At 44.3% G+C, this 18,433-nt stretch overlaps 1 protein-coding gene across 1 annotated transcript in view; it reads left to right on the forward strand.

The window, feature by feature from the left end:
* The first annotated feature begins 668 nt into the window (after nt 1-668).
* RIMS1 (regulating synaptic membrane exocytosis 1) overlaps nt 669-18,433 on the forward strand; it is a 451,285-nt gene continuing 433,520 nt past the window's right edge. The window contains 1 exon segment of the mRNA XM_074368769.1: nt 669-1,034. Within this exon segment, the coding sequence (XP_074224870.1) occupies nt 871-1,034 (164 nt within the window). The 5' untranslated portion in view covers nt 669-870.

An 18,433-nucleotide genomic window follows, 5' to 3' on the forward strand; every position in this document is an offset into this window, starting at 1 on the left:
GTTGGAGGGGTGTGTGTATCAAATTTATCTTAAAAATCGCACCGTGGTGCCTATGAACACTCGACTAGTAAATGAGAAAGATGTGATAGAAGGGAGGAAAAAAAATGCTTGCAGAGGGTGTTTCTTCCTATTCAGAACACTGTGGGCGCTCACATAATATGACTGCTCCAGGATGAAGATGGTCGCGAGGATGATGATGATGATTAATGCATCCCGGGGAAAAGCAGGGCTGGGGAGAATGCCTGCCGGAGACGAGGCAGCGGGAGAGGGAGGATGACTCACGGGTGAGGGGTACCCTGGGCCGGAGCGATGTGGCGCGCACGTCGGCGAGCGCGGGGGGAGCGGCCGGGCGCGCGGGGCTGGGACCCGGGGAGGGGGCGGGTGGGTGCCCGTGGGCGGAGCGGCTCCGGGGCTGGGTGCTGGCGGCTGTGTCTGCGAGAGCCGCGGCATCACCGGGCGGGAGCCGCGGAGACTCCGCCTCACCGCCACCCCACCTCGCCCTCGCCAGCCCCGGAGCATCCTCGGTGGCCAAGCGGCCCCGGCCCCGCCCCCGGCCCGCGAGCCCGCGCCGCCCGCCCGCCCGCCCCCGCCGGCCGAGGCTAGGCTGCGGGAGGCTGCTGGGCCGCCCGAGCCTCGCCGGGGCCGCCAAAACAAAGGCAGCATCGCATCCGGGGCTGGGTGGAGGCGAAGCACCATGCGAGCCCGGGCTGGCGCTCTCCCCGGCTCCCCCGCCGCCGCCGCCGCCGCCGCCGCCGCTGCCGCCTCCGGGAGGGCTGCGCTGTGACGGGAAGCGGGGGCGCAGCTGCCGGGCGTGGACCCGAGAGGTGAGCCCGAGCCCGAGGGCCAGCGAGGGGCTGGCAGGCCACGAAGATGTCTTCGGCCGTGGGGCCTCGCGGTCCTCGCCCACCCACGGTGCCTCCCCCCATGCCCGAGCTGCCCGACCTGAGCCACCTGACCGAGGAGGAGAGGAGCATCATCATGGCAGTGATGGACCGGCAGAAGGAGGAGGAGGAAAAAGAAGAAGCCATGCTCAAGTAAGCCCGCCCCGGCCGGCCGTGCCTCCATCCTCCGTCGGTCCATTCCCAGCTCGCTCGCCCCATCCTCCGGGCTGAGCGTGGGGGAGGGGCGGGCCGGGGTGCGGGGTGCGGGCGGAGACTCCCGCCCGGGGGCCGGGGCGCGGGGCTGGGACCGGAGGAGGGTCAGGGGCCAGGTGGAAGGAGGGGATGCCGCCGAGCCGAGCCCTGAGCCGAGGAGCGTGGAGAGGATGGCTGGAGACTGAGGCTCACGGGAGACTGGGTGCACGGGGTCCCCGGGGGTGGGATATGCAGAGGCTGAGGAGAGCCGGTTCCACCCAAGTGGAAGGCAGGGCCCTGGAGTGGGAGCAGGTGAGGGGCAGGGGCTGGGCGGAAGGAAGGGGAGGTGGGATGGAGAGCCCTGAGAACGCTCCTCTTCTTCCCTTGGAGTTGTTGAGCAGGTTGGGGTTACCCCCGCGAAGGGTGCCAGTATCCACCTAAGAAAAAAGCTTATTTGGACTGTTGGTTTTGCTACTCATTCATCTCCTAGATCAAGATTGGTTCTTTTGGGGGGCAGCTGCCCTCTTTGGTAACCTGCTTCCCTGGCTTCTCTTTAACCTCTGATTCACAGTCTTCCGCACAGAATACCTGTGTGAAGACACAGTTTCTTCCCCACACATGATGCCGTGGGCCGCGTAAAGTTTTTAATAATGGGAGAAGCTGATGGGGACTCTGGCCTGAATCAAATAGAGGTTCCTTTTTACTGGCTTCTGGGGCTTGTTCAGTTCCTGGGGGTAGCGGTCCCATAGGGAGCTGAATATTTGCACACATCCCCCCTTCTTTAAAGCCCATCAGCCCTTCAGGGAAGCTCTGTGCAGGACCCCATCTTCCTGGGTCTGGGAGGGGATGGGGCCAACTGCTGATGGTACAGGTATGTGTGACCCTCCTCGTGCTGCTGCTTATCTGAGTGTGAGGCAAAACCCGCTTACAAAGTGCTGGCATCCAGCACCTCCTTCCCATCACCCTAGGGTGGACCGGGAGGGGACTTCAGCCCCGCCTTCCCTTGAGAGATCTCCCTGTAGTCCGGAAAGTTTTTATCCTGGGGGTGAGGGAATTGAGAGACCCCAATTTGGGACTGATTCCTGGGGATGCTCCCCACCTCCATTCAAGCCAGAAGGTGTATCTGGGGGCAGAAGATCAGTGTGAAGGGCCAGAGGGAACCTGTTGCATCTGGAGTCAGCTGAGCTCAAAGAAGGGACAGCCAAGGTGTGGCCCCCCGCCCAGAGCACACCCCGCCCCCTAGGAGCGCCTCCTGGAGAGAAGATGCTGCCAAGGAAGGGAAGGTTTCTTCCGCTTCCCCTCCGCGCAGCAGAGCTGCTCAGGAGAGGGGTGGAGGGAGGCTGCATCCCCAGACTGCTGGGTTTCCCCCAGTGCAGCTGCCACCCAGATGGGAGCCGGGTGTATTGAGGGAGAGATGTGGGGGCCAGGTCACAGCACAAGCATAGAGATCTAGTCATCCCTGCTCTTTTATCGTAGACTCCGACAGGGGCTGGGGACTTAGAAGCCCAGAGCTGGTCTGGTTCTATAGAAAGCAGCAGGTTTCTGAATTCTCTGCTCCTTCTTGTCCAAAAAAACCAAGACTCTCAGCCCGCCGACTGGAGGGCGCAGAGCCCTGGCGAACCTGCTGCCCAGCCCTGGCAGAGCAGTGTCCCTGGCGCGGCAGTCTTCCTCTCTTCTGAGCCTGGAAGTTATGGCTGGTGTCTGCTGGTGCTGCAGTCTGTCTGTCTGGTTGTCAGTCCGTCTGTCCGCACGGGTTCCAGCCCCTGCTGCCTGTCCGGGACACCTCTTCGGCTGGCCGGGATGCACAGGTTGGCTCCCTTTCCTTGTGGTGTTGGCTGCAGACAGCAGGTGGACGGGGCCTCCAGCAGCCTGTGGAAAACACGGGCTGCTGCCTGACAGGGTCCAACCTAGAAGGGAAGGCACAGTGCACGCCGGGGCCATCACACCTCTCCGTTGTCTGTCTCAGGGCTCGTGGGGAGGGAGGGCTTTTCAGCGAGGAGGGTGAGTTCTAGGACAGAATCCCAGACCTGTTAGCTGCCTCAGGACAGCAGCGATTGGATGGTATGGGCTTAGATGGATCAAAAAAAAAAAAAAAGGAAAGGAAAGAAAACACTGTCCAACTGCTCCCATCTACCATCTAAGACCTCCTTCCCACTGCTGTTCCTGCGACTGCCCTCCCCGGCCTGTGAATGGCGTTCCTTTATTGCAGGCATTCACAGAATATCGCAGTGGGTGATGCTCTCACACAACAGGCCTCCATCATCCCAGGCCTGTGCCCCTAACTTTCTCAACCTGCCTCCTCTGCTAATGTCTTGGCCTGTGTGCAGTGGCAGATTGGTGATGTTTTGGTATCCCAGTTTGCTACCATGTTGGCGTGTCATGTTGTCCTCAGTGAGTGGAACAGAGCTGGACTTTTTTTTTTTTTTTTTTTCCGTTTTATGTCTTATAAACTAAAAGATCGTTGGGGTTACTCAGGAGACATTTATACCTGGGATCTTAATGACACCTAGTCATAGGGCATAGGTTGTGGCCTCTTCTACACTTTGCATAAAAATAGATTGGAAAACAGGAGGCTTTTCACAGGCTGTGGACTATCTGTTTAACCAGAGATAACTTTTTGTGGTAAAGTGTGGTCCATCCTATCACATATCTGAGAAATGACTTTCCCAACAGGCCCTGCAAAGCTGAAGTTCTGGTAACAGGGCACTTAGACTTCAAATTCACTGTTGTCATTATTGCAGAATTATCACCTTGCGCTACCCATTGTGTATGCCCTCTCTCTGTTCACAATGTAGAAAACAGAGAGCAGAGAGAAAATTGATGGGTGAATACGCCAAAGAAACATTATAAAATATCAGTGAAAATGTATTTGTACAGTTTCATCAGCCTTGAGCATATATTTCTCCTTGAATTTGGTCTTGAGCGTGTCTTTAAATATGTATCAATGGAAAAGAATAATGAAGTTACTTTCACCCCAAGATTTCAGGAAAAAAATACTTGAAATTGTAAGTACTTTCTCATAAAAGCAATTCATTTTGTTGGCAAAGTGCATTAATTTTAAATGCCATTGCTGTCTAAGTAGAAATAGTTGAGTCCTGCAAATAATTTCTAATGGTCGATTTAATTACGTTACAAATAAAAAGTTTTTCTTAAATCTCAGTAGGGTTTGGAGGGGTGTGTGCAGGTGTGTGTGGGTGTGCGTGTGCATTCTGGAAGTTTTTTGAAACCTAACTTCCTCAATGAATACTCCTTCAAGTAACTGTCACCAGACACCATAAGCCGATATATTACATGGGTTGCAAACTGCATTATCCGGGACCTAAATCAGAGAAGATTTCATTAGATCGACAATCTTATTTCTTTTTCTTATAAAAGCTTCATAGAGAAGAGAGTTACAGAATAGTAAGAGAAGAGAAAAAAAAAAATAGAAGTAGAGAGTGAAAGAGATGGCTTGAAGATGGGAATTGAGCACCATATTGGAATATTTAATAAAAGTACTAACATTTATTGAGCATTTACCTCATGCTGGCTGTTATTCTAAGTGGTTATTGAATCAAATGCCAAAGAGTTGAACTCTGTTCACATTCAATATATGTGTACTTGGGTGCTCACAATAGCTTGTGCAGAAGGTAAGTCAGGTCATATAATCTGCAAATCCTCACCCTACACCCAGAGAGTCCTCGTAATTCCTTAAGCTGAATCATATAACGTGGCCCAGCCGGGATTCAAGCTCAGATCTTTTCCTCTAAGTCCAAGTACTTTCACACAAGCTACGCTGTCCTTCCACCCACCAAAGGCATGTATTTCCTCTACCTTCTCCTTAAATTAATGCCTGTTCCTTCCTCAGTTTCAGGAAAGTGGTTAGGCTGACTCAGAAGAGCAGATGCCGGTGATGGGAGGGTCTGGAGCTCCACCCACACTCTTCACAGACTTTTACAGTGGGCTGAGGGCAAGGGAATTATCTCTAGTTCGAAGATCATAAAGACCATAATGGAAAGACCATTAACTTTGTGTCAAGGCATTTGGGGGTTCTGGTTTAAGTGCCACCCTTTAAATTGCAGAGATGTGGGCAAGAAAATTAAATCGGAATTCTGTGAGGTTTTATTTTTCATACAAATCCTACAATTCATGGTGTGGATTGATTTATAAAGAATATTGACTCTGGCGGCGGGATGGTAGAGCTCAGTGGTAGAGCTAAGCATGCACGAGGTCCTGGGTTCAACCCCCAGCACCTCCATTAAAAAAATAAAATTTAATTTAAAAAATAAAATAAAAATAAACACATATATATATATATATATAAAGAGTATTGACTCTGGACTTCCCTTCTCTTAACAGGGAACCCAGCCTCCACTAACTTTTCAAACATGTGTAATTTCTGCTTCCTTTGTGGGAGGAGAAAGAAAGTGGAAGGGCTCGGTCCCGTCTCCCTTCAGCTTTTCTCTCTCCTTTTCCTCCCACCAACCAATTATAACATTGCAACCCAAAAATGTATCCATAAGGCTCAATTTGAGAGACCACAACTAGCAACTGGGAGAATGGAGAGGTAGCCAGGGACCACTGGGATGGAGTGAGGATAGAGTCCCCAGGAGTGCAGGCATCGTGAGGTCATTGAGGTTCACAAGGAGTTTTATTACCTTCCACCCCCAAATATTCTCTCGTGCAGCTGAGGCCGGGATGGATAAGAAGGGAAAGAGAAAAGGCAAATAGTAATTTGAGAAAGCCGCTATAACATGAACAGGCCGTGTTAAGTAGAAAGAAAAGTCTAGGAGAGAAAATGGACCCTTTCCCCAGAGCCTAGCCTCCTTCACAGCACTGATGGGCGGGGTTACATTTAGGGAAGGTTATCCCCGAATACTTCAGTTTTCTGCTTTCAATCAAAACCTATTTTAGCAAATGTGCATACCCAGAACTCAATTCCCAGATGCTCAAGGAGGAAATTCAGAAACTGGGAAGCCTTAAAAAAGAAAAAAAGGAAAGATGTGAGGTGTTACCCAAGAGGATGGAAGGCAAGAAATATAACATTCAGTTCACAGCTCTGCCAGGCTGTCTTGATGCTGTTTTAACTCCGTGTATTCCTTCTTGACCAGAAGGGAGGGGACACCCTTTGTTGCAGTAAGCAGATCACCAAATTGGAAGTAGAATATGGAAACCAGTGTGGGCTATAGGTGCTACCGCTGACTTGAATAGAAACACAGCATCTTGGGAGTGTTACTGGCTCAGCTGGTTAAGGGAAGAGAGTGATTTCAGTTCACCTGCGCAGTAAGAGTGAGCTCCCTGCAAAGATACCAACTAGAAATTCCCAAAGCAATATTTCTCGTCTACATCTGTCATACACAGATGGGTGAGGTCACTGTACCACGGATTATAAAGTCCATGGTGTGGCACTTTATTTCCCTTTATGAACTGTCTTTTTTTTTTTTTTTAAACACCTTTGGACATTGTGTCCTGAGATATGAGTTGGATATTTTAGACCTGGTTCTGGGAGTTGACGTAAGTTTACTTGAGGCACATGACTTCTCAAGACGTAGAACCCAGAACCCATGTGCATCAGCTCCAGATCATTAGTGTTCTTGTAAGTATCCTCAGAAGCACTCACGCTGTGGGTGTCATGGCTTGTTTCCCTCTTCTGTTGGGGAAGGAGGCTAACATTTAGGCCCTTTGGCTGGATACTTGACGTATTTTACTCTGCCCCCTGCTCACCCGTTGAGAGCTCTACCCTGGGAATATCCTTAGTTTTCTATCAGTGAAATTCCCAGAACTAGCTAGGTGCCTTTCTGACACTTGATCCTGGAGTCCAGAGAATAAAACTTACAATGAGCAGGAGAAGATGTCACATAGCTAGTGGCATTTTCCAGCCTTTTCCAAGGACTTGGAACTCCAGGTTCTAGATCTGGGTGCAGGTGGCTGACTCACCCATGTCCCCCTGGGCTCTCTGATCTGACTGTTTTGCTCCCCACGTTCTTGAATGGCTTAGCATTTTCCTACCATGGTCCTCCACCACAAAGCTCTCTCTTCTCCCTAATATTGTTCTGAATTTTGTGTACCAGGTAGGCTGTTTCTAACAAAGTATCATGTGATGTTCAATTCAACATGAAGACCATTTTTTCTGATATTAGAATTGGGTCAGGCACTGGGCTGTTTGGTAGAATAAACAGAGAGTCCTCTGCTCATGGTCCAGGTTTGGCTTAGTTCCTGCCTTAAAACTGCCGGGGCCAGAAAGGGAGGTGAACATCAGATAGATAGAACGGTGGACTAGATTCTGGTCTTAACATTGTCACTTTCTGCAGGTGTCAACATCAACAAGTTGACTCATCGGAGCCCCAGTTTCTTCCCATGTAAAGTGGAATTGGTAACACCTGCCCTTCTAGCTTAACGTGGCTTTAACATGAGAGTAGGGGCGCCTCCAAACTTCCAACTGCTGCACCAAAGTGAGGTGCCATTATTATCTCTGCTCTGTAAAATGGTGGAAGATTCCCAAGATCATCTTCTCCCGTGATTATCGCAGCTACTAGAGGTCCTGCAGAGATGAGTTCTCATAGACGAATCCGTCCATCGTAACATGCTAGCAGGGCAGTGTGGCCAGGGCTGCGGCTACCAGCGGGAGAATTTGACAAAGAGATAAAAGATGAAACTAGTCCAGAGTTTGATCTGAGGTTATATTGACCTTCCTTACCTTCTACTTTCTTTCTCAGTAGATAGCCCAGAAATGTCTTTAGCACCAAATGCAGTGTGGGCAAAATGATAAACTTTGAAAGCCCTAAGTGCAGCCTTAATTCAAAAATGAGATGAGAAATTAGCTTAGGGTAATTTCCTCATCTGCTAGGAAGAAAAACTGGGGAAACAGACATGATTTTAGTGTCACTAGATTTAATATTATTCATTTTTAATGAGCTGAATCAGGGGCCATATCCTTGTCCAAGAATAGTTGCCCCTTCGTGTCAGTTTCCCATTGGGTGATGAAATAGATTATATGTGTTTAAGAACTTTTTAAGATTCTGTGCTGAATGTCTTAGGTTTTCTGTATGTATACTTTTACAGGTTTACATCATTTATGTACACTTATTTTGATCGAGGTCAGTTTTCTGTGCATATCGAGCATGGAATTCTACTGCAGAAATGACAATGGATATTCCTTTGTCTGTGGCTAACTTGTGAAAACCTTCCCATTCATGTGAACAGTTATTTAAATATAAAACAGAACTATTTAAAGGGAAAGTAACTAGACACGTTGGTTTGCCCAGGACAGTATCTATTTATGCCTGTTTCCTGCTTTAATTATGGGTAATACACCTTTCTCTCAATTTTGAATTTCAAACTGGAGGATAAACTATATTGTTTCTCTCTTTACAAAAATTTTGCTTTCCCTGAACTAAATGCTACATTTAAAACCTCAGAGAATCAAGCAAGTCACTGTCATAAAATATAGCAATTAGTAATTATCAATAAGTAATGGAAGCAAGTGGTAGACACAGACTCTTGAAAGTCATCGTTTGGTAAATGGAAAGGCTTTTGCTGAGAAGGAGGTGTTCTCTTTTATTACGGAGTCTCAGTGGAATGCTACCTTTTATGACGAAGTTGGATTTAAAAGCTCATAACATTTTCAAATAAGAGTAACTAGAAATTGCAACCACATGCAGGGCTCTGTCTATGAAGATTGTCTTTTGGTCCTTGCAAAGCAGCAGCGCAAGGCTTAGAGAAGACATTTAAATAGATTCCAGGATGCAATGTTTGATAGTTCTTCCAAAGTTTAGATAGTAAAATAAAGTAGGGGTATAGAAAGTAATTTCATGCAGTTTGAAAGTAATTAAAGTGTTTAATTAGATGTCAAAGAACCATATGTACCAAACAGATATCTTTATGTAATATAAGAGATAATACCTTGCTAATGATTTACATATTATTTAGTGTATATATATATATATATATATATATATATATATATATATATATATATATATATATATATATTTGGAATTCTCCATCATTATCCTGGGTAATTATTATCTGGAAGATGCCATTATATGTACGTAGAGAAGAGATGTGAATTGAAAACCAATTAAAGTATCTGTACCGTCATGGAAACGTCTTCCACAGCTTAGCTTCTTCTAATGGACTGCCATCTGTGATGTGCATCTCCACAAATGGGCGCTAGTGTCATAGTAGCTCTTGATGGAGTTTTCTGGGTGTGTTCGCTAGACTTTGCCTAGTCTATTTGATTAGCTCCCAACTTACATTTCTGCACTCAAAGCATTCCCGATCGATATCTGAGCAATGTGCTTAATCTCAAGAATATCAAGTTATCATCAGGTTGTAAGCAATCAGTGCGTAAGCATCACATGACACATTATTGTTCTCGTGGTTGCAGTGTAGCTCTTAACACATGCAAGGAGAAAGTCTTTAACTTGGGTGGCTAGCTCTTCTGTTTTCAGTTTTGTGGGTTTACATTTTAGAAAAATTAAGCAGATGGTGTATGAAATATCTAAGGAATGTACAAATCAATGTATCAGGTTTCTTTAAATATAGGGTAGTGTATATATCCACATTCAGAAGTTCTGTCCAGGTCCAAAAGATAGCTTAGTGTCTTAGTAGAAAGAAATGAAAGCAAAAGTCAAGTAACCCAACAGCTTTCCTTTTGTATTTCACACGGCTTAGCAGATTCATCCTCTTTAGCTATCCCTGTCTTGTAATATATTGGAGCTTAAGTCTTCTTTCCTAACCCCCCTTTTTTTTTCTGGAGGAAAAGAAAATGGATACAGTTTACATCCTGATAGCTGAAATAAAGGGATATTGAAAGGAGCTAGCTGATTTATTTTGGATATTAAAATTTTGGTAGGAGTAAAAATTATGAAAAGATTCTACTTTGATATTCTTCATGATCATCATGACAATTGTTATAAAAATGTCTTGGAAAAATGAAAGACAGTAAAATCTTCTTATAATTAGGCTTAGATATTTCAGTTCACAGGTGTCTCTGTTTCCTAGGCCAGATTGAGCCACCTAATATACAGCAGCCTGGAGTAAAAACTTGGTACTAGTCTGGAAAAGATACTGTGGTCTGAGTCTTGTTCCAGACACAGGTATTGGAGAGGGATTCCACGGTACCTGGGGCTCCAAAGGCTGGAGCTGGAATAGTCACTGTTGAGCAGAACTGTGACTGATTACCAGTCAGGTGACTTTCTAGGCCCCGCCCTCCATAAAGGCAGCAGAGTGTAAGATTCTTGGAGGGAGGCCCTCATGCAGGAAACCAAACACAGTCTGGGCCATGGGAGGCAGATCCAGGTAAGGTAGCATAAATTCTAGAAAATATGACACGTACTTTGGAAGAGACCAATTAGCTAGCAAGATGAATAGTGCAAAATGAATGGTGATTATAATAAGGACGGGAGGGCTTTTTGAAGCTCTTTCTTTCCCTTTCTTCTGTAAACTCATTTTCTTCTGATTTGTCTTCTCCTTTTTTAAATATGTCCCTACTTGGTCTTTTCTTGACTCCATGTTGGCCTTTGCTTAACCTTCTACTCTTTCCATTTTAGACACAGTTTCTGGTCAGTCTCAAGGACACTCATGGCTTCAGTCCCAGTTAGGTGTTAATGATCCCAGATCCATATCACTATCTTGGAATTCTCCCTGAAATTCTGGATTCGTGTACCTGACCACCTGCTCAATGTTTCTGCCTGGATGTCCCCTAGGCACTTCAAACTGTATGTGACCATCCTCAACTTGTTGACTTTCTGCCTAAACATGATGTCCTTCCATAATCCCCGTCCTTCTGGGTAGAGCACCATTTCACCCCATTACTCATTTTATTGTCAAATCCTTCAGATTTGATCCTCTTCGAGCCCTTTGGATTTTCCCTTTATTTCCCAATTCCATTGCCTTTACTTTACCATAGACCTTCTCACCTGGCTGCCTGCAATAACCTCCTCGTTCACTTCCCTGACACCAGCCAGACCTCCTTCCAGCTCCACACTGCTGCCAGGGGGACCTTTCTGAAATTTGTCTCATCATGTCCCATCAGTAAAGCCCCTCTGCTTTCAGAGTAAAGTGTGAGCACCCACACCCTGCTCACCATCTCCATTCGCCGGTCCAGGCACAAGCTCCTGCCAGAGCCTTCCTGAACCGATTCTCAAGATGTCATCGCTGCTTCACGACTTAGTGACAATACTTGCCATACTTTTCTCTCTGTGAGGAATCTCCTTCTCATCTACCTGATTTTTATGCAGCCTTTCAAGTTGGCTCAGGTGACACCTCATCTGGTACATCTTGCCAGACTTCCCAGGTTCAGTTTTATGTTTGTCCTCTGTGCATGTCTTCTAGAGAATCTTTTCCCCTTAGCAGCCTCAGCTTAGTATGGCATCAGCTTCTAAGAGCAGAATCCTTCTTATCTGTGTCATATAAGCATCGTGCTTGGCACATAATAGGTGCCTGCCTTTTTTAAACTGTGTGTATGAATGAGTGACTACACGCAGAGGACGTGGAGTGGAGAAGTCATCTAAGGATGCTGGATGGATGAGTAGGGGATGAGTAGGCGGAAAGAGTGGGAAGTTGACTCTAACCATGAGAATTCTATCAGCAAATTTCTGAAAGTGAAAAAAGGAGGGGAGTGTTTTTGGCTATTGGGAGAACCAAGTTGGCCAGAATTTATGAAGAGACTATACGGGATGTTGGATATTACAAGGTGAAATTGAAATAGAATTTTCAGGCAATCTGGTGTATGCTTAATTTATCATTCATGGCTTTTTAAAGGACAGTATTCCTAAAGTGTTTGCATGTCAGTGTGGGTGGATGTAAATAATACATTTTAAAAAGTAACCCTCTAGACAGACCTACTTAATGGAAACATTTCCTTTGAATTAAAACATCACTAACTTCAGTAACAGTTTCGAGCATAATATATGTTCTCTGATTTGATGTTTAGAATTAGATCAGATGCATATGACCATAAAGTACTGTACCAATTCTATTTTATTTATTTATTTATTTATTTATTTATTTATTTATTTATTTACTTATTTACTTATTTACTTATTTATTTATTTATACTGAAGTCTAATCAGTTTACAATGTTGTGTCAATTTCTGATGTACAGCATCATGTTCCAGTTACACATATACCTACATATATTCATTTTCATATACTGATTCTATTTTTAATTTTAAAATGCCCCTAGGTTAAGTCATCTTCTGAACTTAAACTCCTTGAAAGCAGGTACCTTTTCTGAAATCTTTGTATTTCCATCACCTGACCTTGTAGCTGATAAGTAGAGGGGCCTCTGTTTGTTCTGGTTGAACTGACCCACACAGTCTGCGTGTCCAGGACACAGAAGCACTGGTCTCTGACACAACACAGCTAGACTGAGTGGAGATACAGATGGGCGCTTGGAGACTGCCGAGTCCAGGGCTGGCAGACGTTCAGTGCACAGGCAACTTCCTGGAGAACAAGCATTGCTGATAAACGTTGGCTGCCTTGGAACCTTTCTGAATGTCATTCTCCAGGCCATCAACTGATAAGTGTCAGTGATCAAAAGAACGCATGTTAGCCACTGAAGATTTATTCCATCTCCACTTTTAAGAAGAGAAAGCTGGAGCCCAGGCGTCTGTTCAGCTTTTCCTAATTAATCAGTAAGGGAGCTGGGTCTAAGACTTTTGGATCGTCATCCTCTTGATCCAGTGTTTCTTCCCACTGTTATACCCTCTCCACATGGTTTCGTTTTAATGGCCACTACATTCAAACAATTAATTTTTTTTTCCAACTTAGGTTTGCTTTGCCTGCTCTGTAAGATTCCATCCTGTTATAGAAAACTCCAAGGGAATCTTTAAGTATTTTGTTGATTTTGGATTTGGTTGTATTTAATATTACTCAAAAGAAGTAGGTCATTACAGGGACCAAGAACTGTTTTATTTAAAGTTCCCATTTGCGGTGGTATTTGTTGCAATTATATTTAAGTTGTATTAATGCTTTTACACTGTGATGATTTTATTATTAAATTTTTAATACGTCTCTGAAAGACACGATGTTTTCAATATACGGTAATTTATTTATGATTCCAAATAGCTTTTCCTACCAGGAATTTGAATTATGGACAGGTTAAAATCGTATTTTGTTTTTTTCACTTAGAAAAGCCAGTTGAGTTTTGTTCATTGTTGAGAAGAGCTTTCCTTGGTTCCCCCTCATTTGGAGATTTGACTTCAGCCAAACTGTTGGTCAATGACCCAGAGAATCAGTGGGATGGGAAGGGAATAACACCCCACGTATACATCTATGAAGTCTCCCATCTCACCTACATGCCTGTACATCTAAATCTCACACCCACACACCTGAAAACATAAAATATTCTTTCTGTAAAGTCTTTTTTAAGGAAATTCATTTTATCTCATTTACAGAATTGGCATGATCTAGACATCTCACATTACTTTTTATATAACCACAGCCCTTGCTATGAATTTTGTCCCAGTGACCATTCTGGATGGAGCAGCCCTGGATTCACATGAGCCTATCCTGCTCATGATGAGTGGACCAAAGATGAACCTTTGATCCAAGTCTAGATGACTCATTGACCAGCCAAGGGCTAGTAGGATTCTCAAGAAACAATTAGAGGGTCAGGAGAGTAAATGATACCCATTCATTTCTTCTCAGAACAGAAATGGATTGAGCATTTATGGTATGCCATGTATTGTGCTAACATTAATAGATCTATGGCCTCTGCCCTTGACAGGACGATGTATATTTTACTTAAGTAAAATTGAAATTAAATGTAAAGTTAGTATCTCTGATAAATGCAACACAGGACAATGGTATATTGATAAGATAATATAAACCAGGAATCCTGATTAAGATCAAGCTGGCCAGGAATGGCTCCCCATGGAAATAACATGGGGCTGAGCTAAGATCCGGGATGAGTAGGAGTTAACTAGGCAAATAGGGAATGACGTCCCTGGCAGGCAAGAGGAACAGAGCGTCTCTGGTGGGAGGAGGAATGGTGAGTCTGAAAAAGTGGATGGAAGCCAGTGTTGTGGACAAGCAGAAAGTCAAGAGAAAGCCAAGGGGAGATGGCTGGAGAGGAACTTGGAAAATAGGCAGAAGCCTGGCAATGTGGGACCTTCCAGGTCATGTTGTAGAATTTCATCTTCATCCGGAGAACCAAAAGATTTTGAAGAGAGATGTGATACGGTTATATTAGTATTTTGAGAGGATCATTCTGGCTACAATATCAAGAACTGGTTGGATGAAGACTCAGGTGTGTGTATAGACCTGCTGGGAGGCAGAAGTCCAGGTGAGAGATGCTGGAGGCAAGGGCTTTGGTGGGGAGGGCAAACTGTTAAGGTTTGAAAGAGATCTGGGACGCAAAAGCCACAGAGTTTTCCTCCTAATGGATTGAACATGAGTTGACTTCTGACTTGTGCCCCCAGCTTTGGGGAGTGTCTGGAGGGGTGGATGGCAAGTGGTCAGTGCAGTACTGGCCACTGGCTTTTGAAGGTTGTATGGTGGGAACTCAGACGAGAGGACGGCTTGGAAGTATGAATTTATGAAGATAAGTGATTAGACCCAGAAGGAGAAAGCCTGGGAATGAGCCCAGGAGACTTTTAAAAATTTCAAGAGGACAATGACCTTGCAAGGACATTAAGGAGAAAGAAAGGTTGGATAAAACCCAGGAGACCCTTGTTACACCAAATACAAGGGAGGAGAGTATTTCCAGGAGGATAAGGCACTCCCACTAGGGTGACTGAAATAAAAAAGACCGGCAACATCAAATGCTGGGGAAGGTAATAAGCCGCTAGAATCCTTACATGTTTTTGGTCGGAGCATAGTATGGTGCAACCACCTTAGAAAACTCTTTGGTCATTTCTTTAAAAGTTAAACATCCTTCTACATCATGACCTAGGAATTCCATTTATAGAGATTTGTTGAGGAAAAATGAAAATATTTATTCTTAAAATTCTTATGCAAGAATGTTCATAGCAGCCTTCTTCATAATAGCCTGCAAGTGGAAATAGTTGAGATGTCCATCAGCAGAAGAATGAACTTAAAAACTGTGGTATATTCATCCAGTGAAATACTATCCAGCAATAAACGGGAACAAGCCACTGACACATGTACACACAGAAGAATCTCAGAAACATCATGCTGAATGAAAAAATCCAGACACAAATAGTGCAGACCATATGATTCCGTTACACGAGGCTTTATAACAGGCAAAGCTAATCCACGGTATTAGAAGCCAGAATGTGTTCTGGCTTATGGTAGCAAGGGTGACGGGTTGACAGGCAATTTTCTGGAGGGATGGACGTGTTCTATATTTTGATAGGGCTGTATATTATACAGGTGTATGCATTTGTCAAAACTGATCAAACTGTATGCCTAAGATCTATGCATTTCACTGTATGTAAATTATATCTGAATGAATAAAAAAGGAATTCTGAGACACCAAATGCAGTGAGAACTGATAAGTAGTTATTGGATTCAGCGCCAAGGAGCTGTCACTGGTGATTTCACAAAAATACATACGTACCATTAATAAGTACATATTGTTAATATGGGCAAATCTTTCAAGAAGTTTGGGAAGAGAGACAAGAGGGGACATCATGAGGAGTATGGAAAGTAGGTCCACTGTGGGCCTCTTTGAAATGGTATTTCAGTAGAATAAATTTAAGAATGTTTAAAAGTTGATGGAGAGAATACAGTGAGTAAGATGGTTTGAATAAAAGAAGTTCTAAGTTTGTAACCAGAAAGAGGAGGCACTTATATCCAATAGTTTCTGTTTGTATTCAAGTAGAATGTGGCTCATCTTCTGAGAGTGATGGGAACTGGAGGCTTGAGGGCCAGGAAGAAAGTTTGAGATAGTTGAGGTGCAAAGCAGGAGTGTGGATTTACCAGAAGACTACAGAGGGAGCCACATGCGAGAGGAACCCATGGAGAGGGAAGCTTTCAGAGAAGAGATCTGCAGATGCGAGAGGACTTCTGGCCCCTGAGTTGCCAAGAGAAGAGCCGATGACCCTGACCTCCCAGAAGAGTCACTGTGAGGCTGGCTGAATGCTTTGCTGTGTATTCTTTTTTTTTTTTTTAATTTATTCATTTATTTATTGTTTTTGTTTGGGGAAGGTAATTAGGTTTATTTATTTATTTTAATGCAGTTAACTGGGAATTGGACCCAGGACCCCATGCATGCTTAGCACACACTCTACCACTGAGTTAGGCCCTCCTCCCTGCTGTGTATTCTTAAGCTGAGCTAGTTTGAGTAGGTTTTTGATTCTTCCTACTGAAAGGGAGACCTGATTAGGACTTTGTAGTTCTTCTTTTTTCCGCACTAGGCATATTAGATATTCTTAAGTCTGCTCTGGAGTTTTCACGTTCAGAAAGAATATTTTCAATTCAATCATGAGTGCATATCTTCATATTTCTCTCTATATACATATGGGTACATATGCAAGGTATACGAAGTGTCAATGAATGAGCACTCTGTTATTGAGAAAAATTGTCCTTTCCCCTTTCTCACACACATCTTTTCAGGTCATGTTTCTGTCTTCTCTCTCGGGACGCCCCTGTTCATTTTGACTTGAAAGCGTTTGGGGACACAGAATAGAGAGTGACATGACTTGCTTCACATCCTTTGCCGTGAGGGACAGTCTGGGACACATGATGTGATGGGAAAAGCTCTGCCCACTCTCACTTGCCTTGTCTCCCGTCCTCGTGGTTAGAGAGTAATTTAGATTTGTTGTAGGTCAAGTTCCCTAGAAACAGACTCAGAGATGGAGATTCTTGTGCAGGAAGTTTCTTAGGGAGTGTTTTTCAGGATTTGTGTTAGTGTGAGCAGGGGAGCAGACAGGTTGGAAAGGGGGAAGCAGTGCAGATGCCATCAGACCTCAGACAGCTTCTTGGGAGCTGTGAAAATAGTTATAATACCTTTGGATTGACCAGTCACTGGATCCATGCTGCCCAACATGGGGACCTGGCCCAGGGAGAGGTGGCTCTCTTTAGCAGAGGACAATTCAAAGGGAGGTTGACAGTCATGAGCATCCCCCAACAAGTGGAGGAGTAAGTCCTCCCATCTTGAAAGCAGCACCTGGGCAGATTTACACAACATCCACTGAATAATTTTAGCTGAAAAGGAAGAAATTTGGTACAGTTAAATATTTCTTGACTGCTTAACAATTAAAGGAAATGTTAGGTTAAGCAGGAAGTCAATTAATAGGATAAGGATAAACCTATGATTTATAAACAAAATTTAAATCAATTGTTAATAGTGTCCAGATTGTATGTCTCTTTGTGGGGAATTGACAATATCACCCAAATCTTAAATTATAAGACTTTCTATAGAACACTTGCAAATGCCACTGAGGCAATGAATAAGATTTGTGAACGGTGATGACTTCACTTGGGAACTGATCTGCCGGGATTTGGTTTTGTTTTTTTCTGCATTTAATTGAAAAGGTGTGCTTTCATGAAACCGTTAGCTCTATGTTTCTTCTCACCAATTATTTTTTTTTGTAAGTAAGGCAATCTACCTGAAACAACAAAACAGTTTGGAAGATACTCAATGACAGGTTTTTAATTCAGTGAGATAAATTTGGGTCAACTATGGTGTATGGTGTTTGGAAATTCCCTCCTTCTGCTTGGATCATTGTCTCCAAATAGTCCTTTCCTCGCCTCTTGAAGTGTGACTTCTGTAAGCACTCAGCTCTGTGGACTCCTTGTACAATAGGAAAATAAAGGAGGGAATTTTAGAAAGCATATTCACTATTCAGTCCAAAGATCCCTATTGAATTAAAAGTGTCAGAAAAATTAATACAAGCAACTTTGCAAATTTTCATGGCTTAACATAATAAAACTTTATTTGTCACTTGCACAGTTCTGGGTGGCGCCCTTCCATGAGGAAGTAGTGATCTCTGGAACACGTGTCCACTGCCAGGGAACATGTGTCCACTGCCAGGAGAGGGAGGAGGTAGAATTAACATATGTCCCTGCTGCTCATGGGCCATGGGCCAGGGCCAGGCAACTACGAGAGAGGATAGGAAATATAGGAGAGCACACAGGATATTTTGTGAGCATTTTAGAATAATTCAAAAGTAAATATTTTGTTAATTAAGCTACTTGTTTCTAAAAAGAAGACAGTCTACTTTCATTGATATAGAAATAATTAACCCATTGAAGATAGAAATCAATATTTAGACTCATGGAATTTGAGTTGAAAGGGGTTTTAGCCTCCAAACCTCTGGTTTGTACAGAGTCCACTGGATTCGGTCCAGAGCTTTGGGGAGTAACAATGACTAGAGAAGGAGAGGTCATGGTGGGTGGGGTCTAGGCACACACATGCTGTCCTTCTGCCCCAGTCCCAGCATCCTGCCTTAGCTGTTTTAGAGCTT

Source organism: Camelus bactrianus, chromosome 8 (genome assembly GCF_048773025.1).
Source record: "Camelus bactrianus isolate YW-2024 breed Bactrian camel chromosome 8, ASM4877302v1, whole genome shotgun sequence".
Lineage (NCBI taxonomy): Eukaryota > Metazoa > Chordata > Mammalia > Artiodactyla > Camelidae > Camelus > Camelus bactrianus.